The 14,154-nt window shown below is 43.4% G+C and overlaps 1 protein-coding gene across 2 annotated transcripts in view; it reads right to left on the bottom strand.

Annotated features, from left to right (window-relative positions):
- LOC129824116 (laminin subunit alpha-3-like) overlaps window positions 1-13,786 on the bottom strand; it is a 122,055-nt gene extending 108,269 nt beyond the window's left edge. The window contains exons 1-2 of one of the 2 annotated variants that reach the window (XM_055883463.1): window positions 13,264-13,786; window positions 10,677-10,829 (exon numbers count right to left, since the gene is read on the bottom strand). In XM_055883463.1, the coding sequence (XP_055739438.1) occupies window positions 10,677-10,829; window positions 13,264-13,524 (414 nt within the window). In that variant the 5' untranslated portion in view covers window positions 13,525-13,786. The remainder of the gene's footprint in view (window positions 1-10,676; window positions 10,830-13,263) is intronic. The other variant, XM_055883464.1, reaches the window with a different exon arrangement.
- Between the last annotated feature and the right edge of the window lie 368 nt (window positions 13,787-14,154).

Below are 14,154 nucleotides of genomic sequence, written 5' to 3'. Positions count from 1 at the left end.
TGTGTGTGTTAGTGCTGGGCAGTATACCGTTTTTTGCGATACACCGGTATTGATGCACGGACCGGTTTGGGCTTTTACTTTACCTTCTATAACGGTATTTGAATGTTTGGTTTGTTAAATGTGATACGCAGTGTTTAACGTCCATTTGCATAGTTTACTTCGCTACTTGAGTCATCTCTCCACATGCCGCTTTCCACACAGACCTAGCCCTGGCTCCTGCCACTCAAGGACCGCATTTGTTTTTCCTCGACCACAAGACACTTGCGTTCAGTCTGTATGGTCTATGTAGCACATTCAACAATGTTGATGACAACGATGCAGTTGTCACTTTGCTTCTTAATATAAATCTACTAACATTCTATAATTACACTATTATCTTGTGTTTTTTACATCTGCAAACAGCTAGTTTGTCTTTTCTTAGCAAGTTGTTCCTAAATCTTGTTAGCCGCTAATGCTAATCACTAGCTATCTAATAAATGTACTGAGTAAGAGAAAGCGTAATTAGCTATACAGCTTGATAATACCAGTGATGGTGTAGACCTAAATCAGCATGTAAACGCAAAGCAAGAATATGTTAGCTACATGAAGTAGCTAAGAGAAAACATTAAATGTAGCCAAATATTATAGGGTCCCCTATCAACACTTTAGTTCTTACCCTGTCACAATAACTCCTCCCTGGCATTTTCATTCATTGTCATGTCAAACAGCACTGTATTAAACGTGCCCACTATTATATTCTAACTATATAATTAGAATATACATTCTATTTCCATGATTCCAACAGTTAACCCAAGTGTTTTGCTCTAAATCGCAAGTCAAATTGCAACATTTGGTTAAAAATAAGGCCCAGGTTGCTTGCCCATATCGTGCAGCCTTATGTGGCAGTGTAGAAATTATCTCAGTGCAGAAATTAATGAAAAGTATGACTTTTTGGGGGTTGAAGTTGAATTGAACAGTATAAAACAATCAGAATGGAGAAAGACCCATTGAAATCACTTAGAATGTATGTGTGTCCAGCCTAGGGTCAGCACTACTCATAAAGCAAATTTAGAACTTTTATTATTAAAAATCATAAAATACCGTCAAATTTATTTTAATACCGTGATATAATATTTGGGATATATCACCCAGCCCTAGTGTGTGTGTGTGTGGGGGGGGGGGGGGGGCAGACGAGGGTCTTTTCCACACAGTCTGCCCAATTCACTGCACCTCCTCAATCCATGTACCCACTTAAAAGAAAAGGTCAGGTCACTTTCAGAAAAAGTCTTGAAAAGAACCAACTGTTTGTGAACATCTGCGAGCAGAGCACAGAAAGGATGGCACACAATACAGCCTACTATCAATTCCAGGACAAAAGTGGGCAGCAGCTCAGCATAAAACATTCAGACAAAACTTAAGTGGGAGGCAGCAGGGCCTGGAGAAAGAGAGAGCGGATTAAGTTCCACGGGAATTCTTCTGCTGACAAAAAAATGAGTTTCTTGAAAGCCCCATCTTTCCTGTGTGTGAGCAAAGATAACATGACTGTCACGCTCTGACCTTAGAGAGATTTTTATTTCTCTATTTGGTTAGGTCAGGGTGTGATTAGGGTGGGCAATCTAGTTTCCTTATTTCTATGTTGGTGTGGTTGATTCCCAATCAGGGGCAGCTGTCTATCGTTGTCCCTGATTGGGGATCATATAAGTTGTCATTTTCCTTTTGGGTTTTGTGGGGTCTTGTTTTCTGTTTAGTATTTGTACCTGACAGAACTGTTCGTTTTCGCTTTGTTATTTTGTTTGAGTGTTTTTTTTTAAATAATAAAATTCATGAACACCTTCCACGCTGCGCTTTGGTCCACTCCTTTCGACGAGAGCCGTTACAATGACTGACATAGATAGATAGACATAGATAATATAACTCATAATAAATTAACCACTTCAAGCAGGCTTCAGAAATGCTGTCATCTTAAACTAGCACAGCTCCAGATATAGTGCCTTCTCATCATCAAGCCACTCAGCCATCCAGAAACAAGTACCACACACTCCTTATCAAACCCCACAGAGTAGGGAAACATTACCTGATACCCAGCATTACAACTCACCTATCAGAGCAAACGCCCACCTATCAGAGACTTCACAGAACCCAACACTCTCCAGTCAGATGCCTAAGCTCACCATTCAGAGCCATGAGTACTTCTCACCTAGCCAATCGTAGCCCACCTCACATCAGTGTTGTACATGATCACACACAAAAGATCCTAGGCCCCTGAAATGGAAAACAGGGTTCAATCAGAACTTCACACGAACCAATTAGTGCCCATTCAGTGGATAGCACCCACCAAGGTTATTATAGTAAACTAAAACTGAAACTAATATGAAAATGAATCATGAACAAGGATTTAGGTTTGTCGGGTTCCCCTGCCTCAGCTGGCCCGACGGGTTTCCATACCTCAGGGGGATCGATAGACTCCCATGTCTCAGCTGGTGAACAGGTTCCCGTACCTCAACCGAGGCAACCGGGGAGGTCTCAGCCGTCTCATCAGGCTCTCACGCCTCAGCCGGTTCGTCAGGTTTCTGCGCCTCAGCGGAGGCGACCGGTCCTCTCCAGATCCCCGGGATCATCTCTTTGGTTGGCATCCTGCGGCTGGAGACGAATGCGCCGGGGTGGGGGTACTGTCACGTATGCTCTCTCTCCGGCGCTCTAGGTCGTCATGCTCCAGCACCTCAGTTGGATCGACAAGTTCCTGTGCCAGGACAGAGGTGACCAATGCAGGTGCTTCTACACCTGCATTGCTTGCTATTTGGGGTTTTAGGCTAGGTTTCTGTACAGCACTTTGTGACATCAGCTGATGTAAGAAGGGCTTTATAAATACATTTGATTGATTGACCGGTCCGCTCTTGTTCCCCGGGATCATCATCTTGGTTGGCGTCCTGCGGCAAGGGCCGCGCGTTGGGGAGGGGATACTGTCACGTGTGCTCCTTCTACGGCCTCTAGGTCAACCTCTAGGCTGCCCGTTTGGGCGCACACCTGTCACCAGCGTTACGCGCATAATGACACTCACCTGGACTCCATCACCTCCTTAATTACCTGCCCTTTACATGCCCTTTACATGTCACTCCCTTTGGTTTCTTCCCCAGTCATCGTTGTTGCTGTTTCTGTTCCAGTGTCATGTCTGTGCGTTGTTTGTGTTTCTTGTTTTGTATTTAGTTGCGTTTATTTATTAAAACACTCACTCCCTGAACTTGCTTCCCGACTTACAATGATATGGTAAATATAGCCAATGCAAAAAACATTGACATTTAAATGGTATTAATATTAATTTGCATATATTTCCATGAATTCCCATATATTCCCATTAATTCATTAATGAAAGTTTCCACCTCTGAATATTCCCCAAAATGTGCAACCCTAGTTATATAAGGAAATATATTCATTAGGCCCTAATCTATGGATTTCACATGACTAGGAAAACATATGCATCTGTTGGTCACAGATAACTTTTTTTTTTAAGTAGAGGTGTGGATCAGAAAACCAGTCAGTATCTGGTGTGACCACCATTTGCCTCATGTAGCGTGACACATCTCCTTTGCATAGAGTTCAGGTTGTTGATTGTGGCCTGTGGAATGTATGAAGGCCATAGAAGAACAGAATTTTCAGCTTCCAGAAATTGTGTGCAGATCCTTGCGACATGGGGCCGTGCATTATCATGTTGAAACCTGAGGTGATGGCGGCGGATGAATGGCACGACAATGGACCTCAGGATCTTGTCACGGTTTCTCTGTGCATTCAAACTGTCATCGATAAAATGCAATTGTGTTCATTGTCCGTGGCTTATACCTGCACTGTACCAGCTGTCTTCTGCCGGGGACTTGGGTGTTCCCTCCATGGCTGTGGATGTCCCTCTAGCTACCTCTCCCTATCCTAGTCAATCAACTGCCTGGGCACAGCCTGTACCACCCCTCTGCTGGGCCGTGCTCTCTGGATCAGAGCTCTGTCCCTTTGGCTGTTGTGGCCTGCACGCAGCCGGCGTCTCAGCAGCCCTCTTCTCAGGTGAGTTCTGTGGCTCTGGCCTCGAAATCAGCTTTGAGATACAGGATAATTCCGGCTATTGTGATTAGAGGTCGACCGATTAATCGGAATGGCCGATTTAATTAGGGCCGATTTCAAGTTTTCATAACAATCGGTAATCTGCATTTTTGGACACCGATCATGACCGATTACATTGCACTCCACGAGGAGACTGCGTGGCAGGCTGACTACTTGTTATGCGAGTGCAGCAAGAAGCAAGGTAAGGTGCTAGCCAACATTAAGCTTATCTTATAAAAAACAATCAATCTTAATATAATCACTAGTTAACTACACATGGTTGATGATATTACAAGTTTATCTAGCTTGTCCTGCGTTGCATATAATCGATGCGGGGCCTGTTAATTTATTATTGAATCACAGCCTACTTTGCCAAACGGTTGATTTAACAAGCGCATTCGCGAAAAAAGCACTGTCGTTGCACCAATGTATACCTAACCATAAACATCAATGCACAAGTATATATTTTTAAACCTGCATATTTAGTTAATATTGCCTGCTAACATGAATTTATTTTAACTAGGTAAATTGTGTCACTTCTCTTGTGTTCAGTGCAAGCAGAGTCAGGGTATATGCAGCAGTTTGGGCTGCCTGGCTCGTTGCGAACTGTGTGAAGACCATTTCTTCCTAACAAAGACTGTAATTAATTTGCCAGAATTGTACATAATTATGACATAACATTGAAGGTTGTGCAATGTAACAGCAATATTTAGACTTAGGGTTGCAACCCGTTAGATAAAATATGGAACGGTTCCATATTTCACTGAAAGAATAAACGTTTTGTTTTCGAAATGATAGTTTCCGGATTTGATCATATTAATGACCTAAGGCTATGTTATTATATAATAATTAAGTCTATGATTTGATAGAGCAGTCTGACTGAGCGTTGGTAGGCAGCAGCAGGCTCGTAAGCATTCATTCAAACAGCACTTTCCTGTATTTGCCAGCAGTTCTTCGCTGTGCTTCAAGCATTGCTCTGTTTATGACTTCAAGCCTATCAACTCCCGAGATTAGGCTGGCTATACTAAAGTACCTATTAGAAAATCCAATAGTCAAAGGTATATGAAATACAAATGGTATAGAGAGAAATAGTCCTATAATAACTACAACCTAAAACTTCTTACATGGGAATATTGAAGACTCATGTTAAAAGGAACCACCAGCTTTCACATGTTCTGAGCAAGGAACTTAAACGTTAGCTTTTTTACATGGCACATATTGCACTTTTACTTTCTTCTCCAACACTTTGTTTTTGCATTATTTTAACCAAATTGAACATGTTCTTTATTTATTTGAGACGAAATAGATTTTATTGATGTATTATATTAAGTTACAATAAGTGTTCATTCAGTATTGCTGTAATTGTGATTATTACAAATACATTTTAAAAAATCAGCCGATTAATCGGTATTGGCTTTTTTTGGTCCTCCAATAATCGGTATCGGTATCGGCGTTGAAAAATCATAATCGGTCGATCTCTAATTGTGATAGGGAGTTTGATGGTGAGGCATATATCTGTACCTGGGGCAAAGACTTTGTTGTTTCCTGGGGTCAAAGTTCAGGATTTCACCAGGCTGTGAGTCAGTCATCGGGGGCTGATACTGTCATGGTTCATGTGGGGTCGAATTACATTATGAAGGGCAGCTCAGAACAGCCTAAGATGTATTTTAAAGAACTGATTGGGTCACTGGTCGACACCAAAAAACTCCCCATAATATCTAGCCCTATGCCCTCCCAGAATTGTGGCATTGAACGGTTCAGCAGTCTTTTAGCCCTCCATAACTGTCTTGAGTAAAGCCAGTGTGTGGATGTGGATGACTCAACATTATACACGTCAGCTACCAAGCAACTGAATTGACTGCAACACCTAACAAGGAGCTGAAGTTAGCTTCAGAATGAGTGGAAAGGAATAAGTTAGTCCTAAATATTTCAAAAACTAAAAGCATTGTATTTGGGACAAATCATTCACTAAAACTCTAAACCTCAACTAAATCTTGTAATGAATAATGTGGTAATTGAGCAAGTTGAGGAGACTAAACTGCTTGGAATAACCCTGGATTGTAAACTGTCCTGGTCAAAACATATTGATACAACAGTAGCTAGGATAGGGAGAAGTCTGTCCATAATAAAGCACTGCTCTGCATTCTTAACAGCACTATCAACAAGGCAGGTCATACAGGCACTAGTTTTGTTGCACCTGGACTACTGTTCAGTCGTGTGGTCAGGTGCCACAAAGGGGGACTTAGGAAAATTGCAATTGGTTCAGAACTGGGCAGCACGGCTGGCCCTTGATGTACACAGAGAGCTAACATTACTAATATGCATGTCAATCTCTCCTGGCTCAAAGTGGAGGAGAGATTGACTTCATCACTACTTGTATTTATAAGAGGTATTGACATGTTGAATGCACCGAGCTGTCTGTTTGAACTACTGGCACACAGCTCGGACCCCCATGCATACCCAACAAGACATGCCACCAGAGGTCTCTTCACAGTCCCCAAGTCCAGAACAGACTATGGGAGGCGCACAGTACTACATTGAACTTTATTCCACATCAAGTAACTCATGCAAGCAGTAAAATGATATTTAAAAAACAGATACAAATACACCTTATAGAACAGTGGGGACTGTGAAGAGACACAAACATAGGCACAGACATATGCATACAAACACATGATAACATACACACTATACACACGTACACATTATTTTGTGTTGTAGATATGTGGTAGTAGAGTAGGGGCCTGAGGGCACACACTAATATGTTGTGAAATCTGTTGTGAATGTATTGTAATGTTTTAAAAAATGTATAACTGCCTTAATTTTGCTGGACCTCAGGAAGAGTAGATGCTGCCTTGGTAGGAACTAATGGGGATCCATAATAAATACAAATACAAATGACCCCACTGCCACCATGGGACACTCTGTGCACAATGTTGACATCAGCAAACCTTTCGCCCACATAACTCCATACACGCTGTCAGCCATCTGCCCGGTACAGTTGAAACTGGGATTCATGCGTGAAGAGCACACTTCTCCAGCATGCCAGTGGCTATCGAAGGTGAGCATTTTCCCACTGAAGATGGTTACGACGCCGAACTGCAGTCAGGTCAAGACCCTGGTGAGGACGACGAGCACACAGATGAGCTTTACTGAGACGGATTCTGACAGTTTGTGCAGAAATTCTTTGGTTATGCAAACCCAGTTTCATCAGCAGTCCAGGTGGCTCGTCTCAGACGATCCCGCAGGTTAAGAAGCAGGATGTGTAGGTCCTGGTCTGACGTGGTTACACGTGGTCTGCAGTTGTGAGGCCGGTTGGACGTACAGCCAAATTCTATAAAACGATGTTGGAGGCAGCTTATGGTTGAGAAATTAACATTAAATGATCTGGCAACACTTCTGGTGGACATTCCTGCAGTCAGCATGCCAATTGCACGCTCCCTCAAAACTTGAGACATCTGTGGCATTGTGTTGTGTGACAAAACTGTACATTTTAGAGTTGCCTTTTGTTGTCCCCAGCACAAGGTGCACCTGTGTAATGAACGTGCTGTTTAATGAGCTTCTTGATATGCCACACCTGTCAGGTGGGTGGATTATCTTGGCAAAGGAGACATGCTCACAAACAGGGATGTAAACAAATATGTGCACAACATTTGAGAGAGAAATAAGCTTTTTGTGCATATGGAACATTTCAGGGATCTTTTATTTAAGCTCAAGAAACACTTTACATGTTGCGTTTATATTTTTGTTCAGTGTAAATAAAAACTAGATAATCAGGTCTGAAAACTAACTGAAACTAAACTAAACTATTTTAACCTTGGCGCACACCAATCAGAGGCCTTTCAGTAGCATGGTATGACGGACAGCAGTAAGGCCATGCATGTCAGTCTCACATGGTCCGGAGCACTCAGGCAGATAAGCACATGTGGTCAGGGTTCCTAAAAATACATTCCCCCAGAAAAACTGACTGCATGGGCGGCTGTGGGGCCGATCCATCCGTGGTGCCAATGTTCACCCTGTAAATTGTTTTAACTAGTCTCCCTGTACAGGTAGACAGTCTATTTTAAAAGTAATATGCTTGGGGGTGAGTAGAGGATGTCATTGGGTTTGTTTGGGAGGGCATTTGTGGTTTTGAATAGTTAGAATTTCTATGGTAATTTAAAAAATATACACATCTCAACACATATGTAGGCTATTGGATAACATCAAGAAACTCACAGCAGAAGCCTTTAATCAATGTGTTGACTTTCTTTCTGGGTGAACTGCCCCAATGCCCTGGAGAGAAACCGCCTGAGGCAACACCCACCACTAGGCACAGTCACTGTAGAGTACACAAATCAAGAAGTCCCCCTACACCCTGGATCCCGCCACAGTATGAGGGAGTTCAAGGTCATCTCCGGACTTATGGCCGCCTTTGTCACGGGTCACAGGTCAAAAGCCCACAAGATAACACAGGCAGGCGGCTAGCCTGCTACTTAGGTGTGAGAGCTGCTCGCTTCAGGCAACATAATCCAGCAGCGTAGTTGGGTTGATTTGCACAAGGAGCTCCACCCAAGGGAGTTGTAACTCCTTCACATGGACTGACTGCCTGAGACTTAGAACATGTAAATTCAAATACATATTTTGTCTAATACAAAGTTCCAGGCTAATTCGGACTATTTCCTTTTCTAAACACGTCATGTTAATCCACAAAGGAAATCGGTTAACTTTTCTGTGCTATAATTATATCATTCAATGTTCCACAAAAGCGGGAATCAGCCCTTGACGGATTGGTGCTGCTTCAAACGTGCACTGCTTTACAGAACCGTCGGAAATGGCCACTTCAAAAACCACCCGGCTTCCCTTTGAACCGGTCCGATTTAACATGAACAATGATGGTGCCATTATCTAATATATCCACTGGGAAGAGCTGGAGATAAGACTGGCAGAGAGAGAGAGGGAGGCACCTGTATTAGTCTTAGAAGAGACCACAAAAACCATTCAACTGGATTCAGCCCTTACAAATTTCAGTGACCGCATCATCTGTTCTTTGCATTAACAGAATCTACAAAGGCTTAGGACTGTTTCTATTGGGGAAGATGAATCAGATAAATTCTTCCCAAGCATGAAAGAAACCTGAGTAGGAGTAGGCATAGATTGTGTTAAGGGGAAAGGGTGTGACCAAGCATGTGGCAAGTTAGTCTGACATAAACCTGACCTTCACATTCAATTATTTTGACAAAATACTTTGTTATGACTGTAAAATAATCAAAGGGTTATAGGAACCAACACTATTTGACAGACATCTGTGCTGAAAGCACACGGAAGTGTGGTTGACTGAATTATTTCAGAGGCATTGACAACATCCTTCCTTATCTACACACACCTCTGATAAGAAGACATGGCCTACACAGAGGGTTAATAACCACAAAATAACATTGTACTACTTTACCAATCTTAATCATTCTATGGGATACAGTATTTCACTTGTATCATGGGCTGATAGACTGCTTTAAGCTTGTTTGTCAGTTTCAAGATGTTTCTCTATATCTAGAAGGTAGGGTCATCGTGTGCAGAGCATAATATCTTTGCAGTTTAACCAATTAGCTATTGGCAGCCAATCTAGTCTGATTTGTTTGCCTTGCATTGAATTGATAAGACTCAGGTCAACGCTGCCAAATCAGTCTGCTCCAATTTATGACACACAGCCTCATAAATACATTCTTGGCATTGACAAAAGATTTAGGGGGGGAGCTAAAATCAAATGGATGACATAAGGATGGAGGGGCCAGGTGAGCTTGGTCTGGAGCCTCACTGGATCACAGTAGCTGTTTGATAGGCTGGGCGGGCCAAAGGGAAAGCGGGAGGAGTGTGGTCGGTAGTTTCAGAGAATACTTCAGCTCCATACTTTATAGCACGCCTTATTGCAGTAATGGCAGTTTCCCTGAGTCCATATAAACAGAGCATTACCATGTCTTAAACTCAGACGTCCCTCAAGCCGCCACGAGCCGAGCAGGTGCTATATTTATCCTTTTTTGCAGCCCCTCTGCTTTGTTTAGCTTAGTTCATCCCAGCTAAAAACAGAGATGGGAGAATATGCCGCCGTCACCCATTCTCTTCCTCCCACAGTCCTCCTAGGGAACATGGATGCGGTGTGGTACTCACCTTTAGGAATATTTACTTTCTACGGATCTCCATTCGGTGGCGACCCCTGATCCGCAGACCAAACCCCTCCCAGGTCTTTAACATCCCTCTGATCCCTAATCCCTGGACAGAATCCCACCCTCTTTCCCCTCACTGCGGATAATTGAGCATATGGTGCAATTTCATTGGCCGTGAGCCAAACTCCTGCAGCAGCCCCCACTGCAGACACGGGTCATAATAGATGCATATCCCCCAGCCACAGGGGCATGATCTGAGGCTGATTCCTGGCATGCAGCCAGATGTGGGACATCACTCACATGACTAGCGCTGCCTGTCTGTCTCAGACAAGGAAAACTTAGAGGCTTGGCTAAATTCACCCTGGGACATCCCACTGTTATATTTCATACTCTCAACAACAGCCACCGTGAAGGTACAGCACTTGGCTGAGTTGGATGGAATCAATGAAAGCCCTCCAGGTTTGGGTCACTCACCTGTCCCAGGTCCAAAGTGACGTTCACCTCATTGTACATAGGTCCCCGGGAGAGAGGCGGGCTCTGCCACCAGCGCTCAGTGCCATCGATGGCGTTACTCACCGGGTGGGCCTTGTTTGGCTCGTTGGAGTTGCATCTGTCACAATACTGTCCCTGCAGGGTAAGGGCCAATGAAATGGTGTTACTCTGAGCCCAAAACACATATAAACACATATTAATAGAGTCCCACCAACACAAAGCCACACATTCAGTGCATAGTAAACTCATATTCAAGAAAATGAATAAGCCACAGTCACACATTTGCAGACAGTGCAAGTAATCACATGCATCAAGAAGACGGCACCGGAGAAGATGGCTGACCTGCTACTAACCGATTGTGTTTTTATGTTCGTTTTTTTGCGTTGTTTGTAACTTGTTTTTTAACTTATCTTGTACATAATATTGCTGCTACCATCTCTTATGACAAAAAATAACTTCTGGACATCAGAACAGCGATTACTCACCACGAACTGGAAGCTTTTTTTCCCTTTAACGAGATAAAAGGAACACCTATGTGAGAATGCTATTCACTGACTACAGCTCAGCGTTCAACACCATAGTGCCCACAAAGCTCATCTAAAAGCTAAGGACCCTAGGACTAAACACCTCCCTCTGCAACTGGATCCTGGACTTCCGGACGGGCCGCCCCTAGGTGGTAAGGGTAGGTAACAACACATCCGCCACGCTGATCATCAACACAGGGGCCCCTCAGTGGTGCGTTCTCAGTCCCCTCCTGTACTCCCTGTTCACTCATGACTGCCCGGCCAGGCACGACTCCAACACCATCATTAAGTTTGCCGATGACACAACAGTGGTAGGCCTGATCACCGACAATGACGAGACAGCCAATAGGAGGAGGTCAGAGACCTGGTCGTGTGGTGCCACGACAACAACCTCTCCCTCAATGTAACCAAGACAAAGGAGATGATTGTGGACTACAGGAAAAGGAGGACCGAATACGTCCCCATTCTCATCGACGGGGCTGCAGTGGAGCAGGTTGAGAGCTTCAAGTTCCTTGGTGTCCACATCACCAACAAACTAACATGGTCCAAGCACACCAAGACAGTCATGAAGAGGGCACAACAAAACTTATTTCCCCTCAGCAGACTGAAAAGATTTGGCATGGATCCTCAGAACCTCAAAAGGTTCTACAGCTGCACGATCGAGAGCATCCTGACTGGTTGCATCACTGTCTGGTATGGCAACTGCTCGGCCACCAACCGCAAGGCACTACAGAGAGTAGTGTGTACGGCCCAGTACATCACTGGGGCCAAGCTTCCTGCCATCCAGGACCTCTACACCAGGCGGTGTCAGAGGAAGGCCCTAAAAATTGTCAAAGACTCCAGCCACCCTAGTCATAGACTGTTCTCTCTGCTACCGCACTGCAAGCGGTACCGGAGCGCCAAGTCTAAGTCCAAGAGGCTTCTAAACAGCTTCTACCCCCAAGCCATAAGACTCCTGAACATCTCATCAAATGGCTACCCAGGCTATTTGCATTGCCCCCTCTTTTACGCAGCTGCTACTCTCTGTTATTATCTATGCATAGTCACTTTAATAACTCTACCTACATATTACCTCAATTACCTCAACTAACCGGTGCCCCCGCACATTGACTCTGTACCGGTACCCCTGTATATAGTCTCGCTATTGTTACTTTACTGCTGCTATTTAACTACTTGTTACTTTTATTTCATATTATTATTCATATTTTTTTAACTGCATTGTTGGTTAGGAGCTTGTAAGTAAGCATTTCACTGTAAGGTCTACACCTGTTTTATTCGGGGCATGTGAATAAGAAAATTTGATTTGATTTGAAATGTAGCAACAATGGTAATAGCGATATCTGGAAATACTGCAACAGTAAACCAATTTCCCGCTATACAATAATGATAGCAAGCAATATATAGGCCTACTGGGGCCCTTCTTTGTGTAGGTTTTAACTCCTCTTAGTGTTCCAGAGGTATTGAAACTCCTGAAGGGGCAAGTCTACTGTTGAGAGGGCATTCTCATTGGAGAGCTCAGCAGTTAAACACAATGCTGAAAAGTATTTCTGGCAGGTGTACAACTTGGTCAGAGCAGACAGAATTGCCACTGTTCCCCTATAGTGACTCATTCTGGAGCCTGGGTGCAAAAGCAAGGAAGCATGGAGGACCATTCAACTGTAATACCAGTTTAACTGTAAATATGGTATTTCACATGGGAATATATAGATGTATGTAAGGGAGGAAAAATCATAAGACAATCACTAGCTTGCAAGGAAACAACTTCCTTACTTGGATTGAATAATACAAATATGATTTTATTATGTGCTATGGGTTGTGTTTCTGTTGGTATCTGTCCATGTTATGTCTTCAGAACAATGCTATTAAGTGCACATGAATAGGCTACATGTGTCTTTTACGCATGCACTCATGCCAGCCAACCTCTTGCGTAGCTAAAACTTACATTTGAACTGTAAACATTATTATTAAAGGCAGAAAGGTGGTGTTTAAAACGTTTAAAAATGAAACAACAAATCATGATACCGTAAATGTCGTTCACTCATTACCTGTATCGTTTGACTAGGAAGTCCAAAGGTAGGTCCTCCGACAAGTTTACAGTACAAATCAGATCTCGGTCTCCCCGCATCTTCACCGCAAGTTGCGGTGGCGGATATCCGTGACCCCTCCGCAAGGTTGAAGTACGGGGGGCTCAAACTAAACCCGGTTATTTCGTTAAAAGACACCTGCGCGTAAACGTCCCGCCAAAATAAGAGCATCAAAGTAAATAATAAAGCAACAGGGTGAGCTCTCTTCACCCCACTCGCCATGTTCCTTCCACCTCAATAATCTCTGTAGATGCTCAAATCAAATTGCAACTCGCAGTTCAAGTTATCTAGATCCCCATGAAATAATACGCAATCTCCACGCATAAAACAATCCAGTACCCTTGAGCCTGGCGCGGTTCAAGTGTGCTGATGTAAAAGTTTCACTTGTGTCTGCTGCTGCTGTTTCCTCTGTCTATGTGCTTCCCCTCTACATGTTCCCTCGTGAAAAAAGCACTTGCTCCCGTTTCTCCCTAATCAAACTCTGCCACCCGGGCCGTATCAAGTGTCAATACAGTCATTGGGTGTCAACAGTGAGTTATAGCCTAGGCCCTACTTGACTTGGGGCCAAAGTCTCTCTATAAATTATCCCGTATGAAATCACGTTCAAGCCAAGTAGAAAAAGTATCAGTAACGCAAGAAAATATTTCACTAGACATTTTTGGAGACAAAGTTTTGACACCAGCTCACAGATGTTTTTTTGGTGCAATTATTTGAAAATACAGCAGTCATTAACCGATCGTTGTGATTCCTGAATCATGGCCAACCTTCAACTGACCACTGATTTGTTTCACAATAAAATGTGAGATTGTATAGTCTAATTATAGTGGCCTAATGCAAAATAGTTATATGACA

This window comes from Salvelinus fontinalis, chromosome 26, assembly GCF_029448725.1.
Source record: "Salvelinus fontinalis isolate EN_2023a chromosome 26, ASM2944872v1, whole genome shotgun sequence".
NCBI classification, from domain to species: Eukaryota; Metazoa; Chordata; class Actinopteri; order Salmoniformes; family Salmonidae; genus Salvelinus; species Salvelinus fontinalis.
Note: the sequence above shows the minus strand (reverse complement) of the source record. Positions and strands in the feature narration are given on the sequence as shown.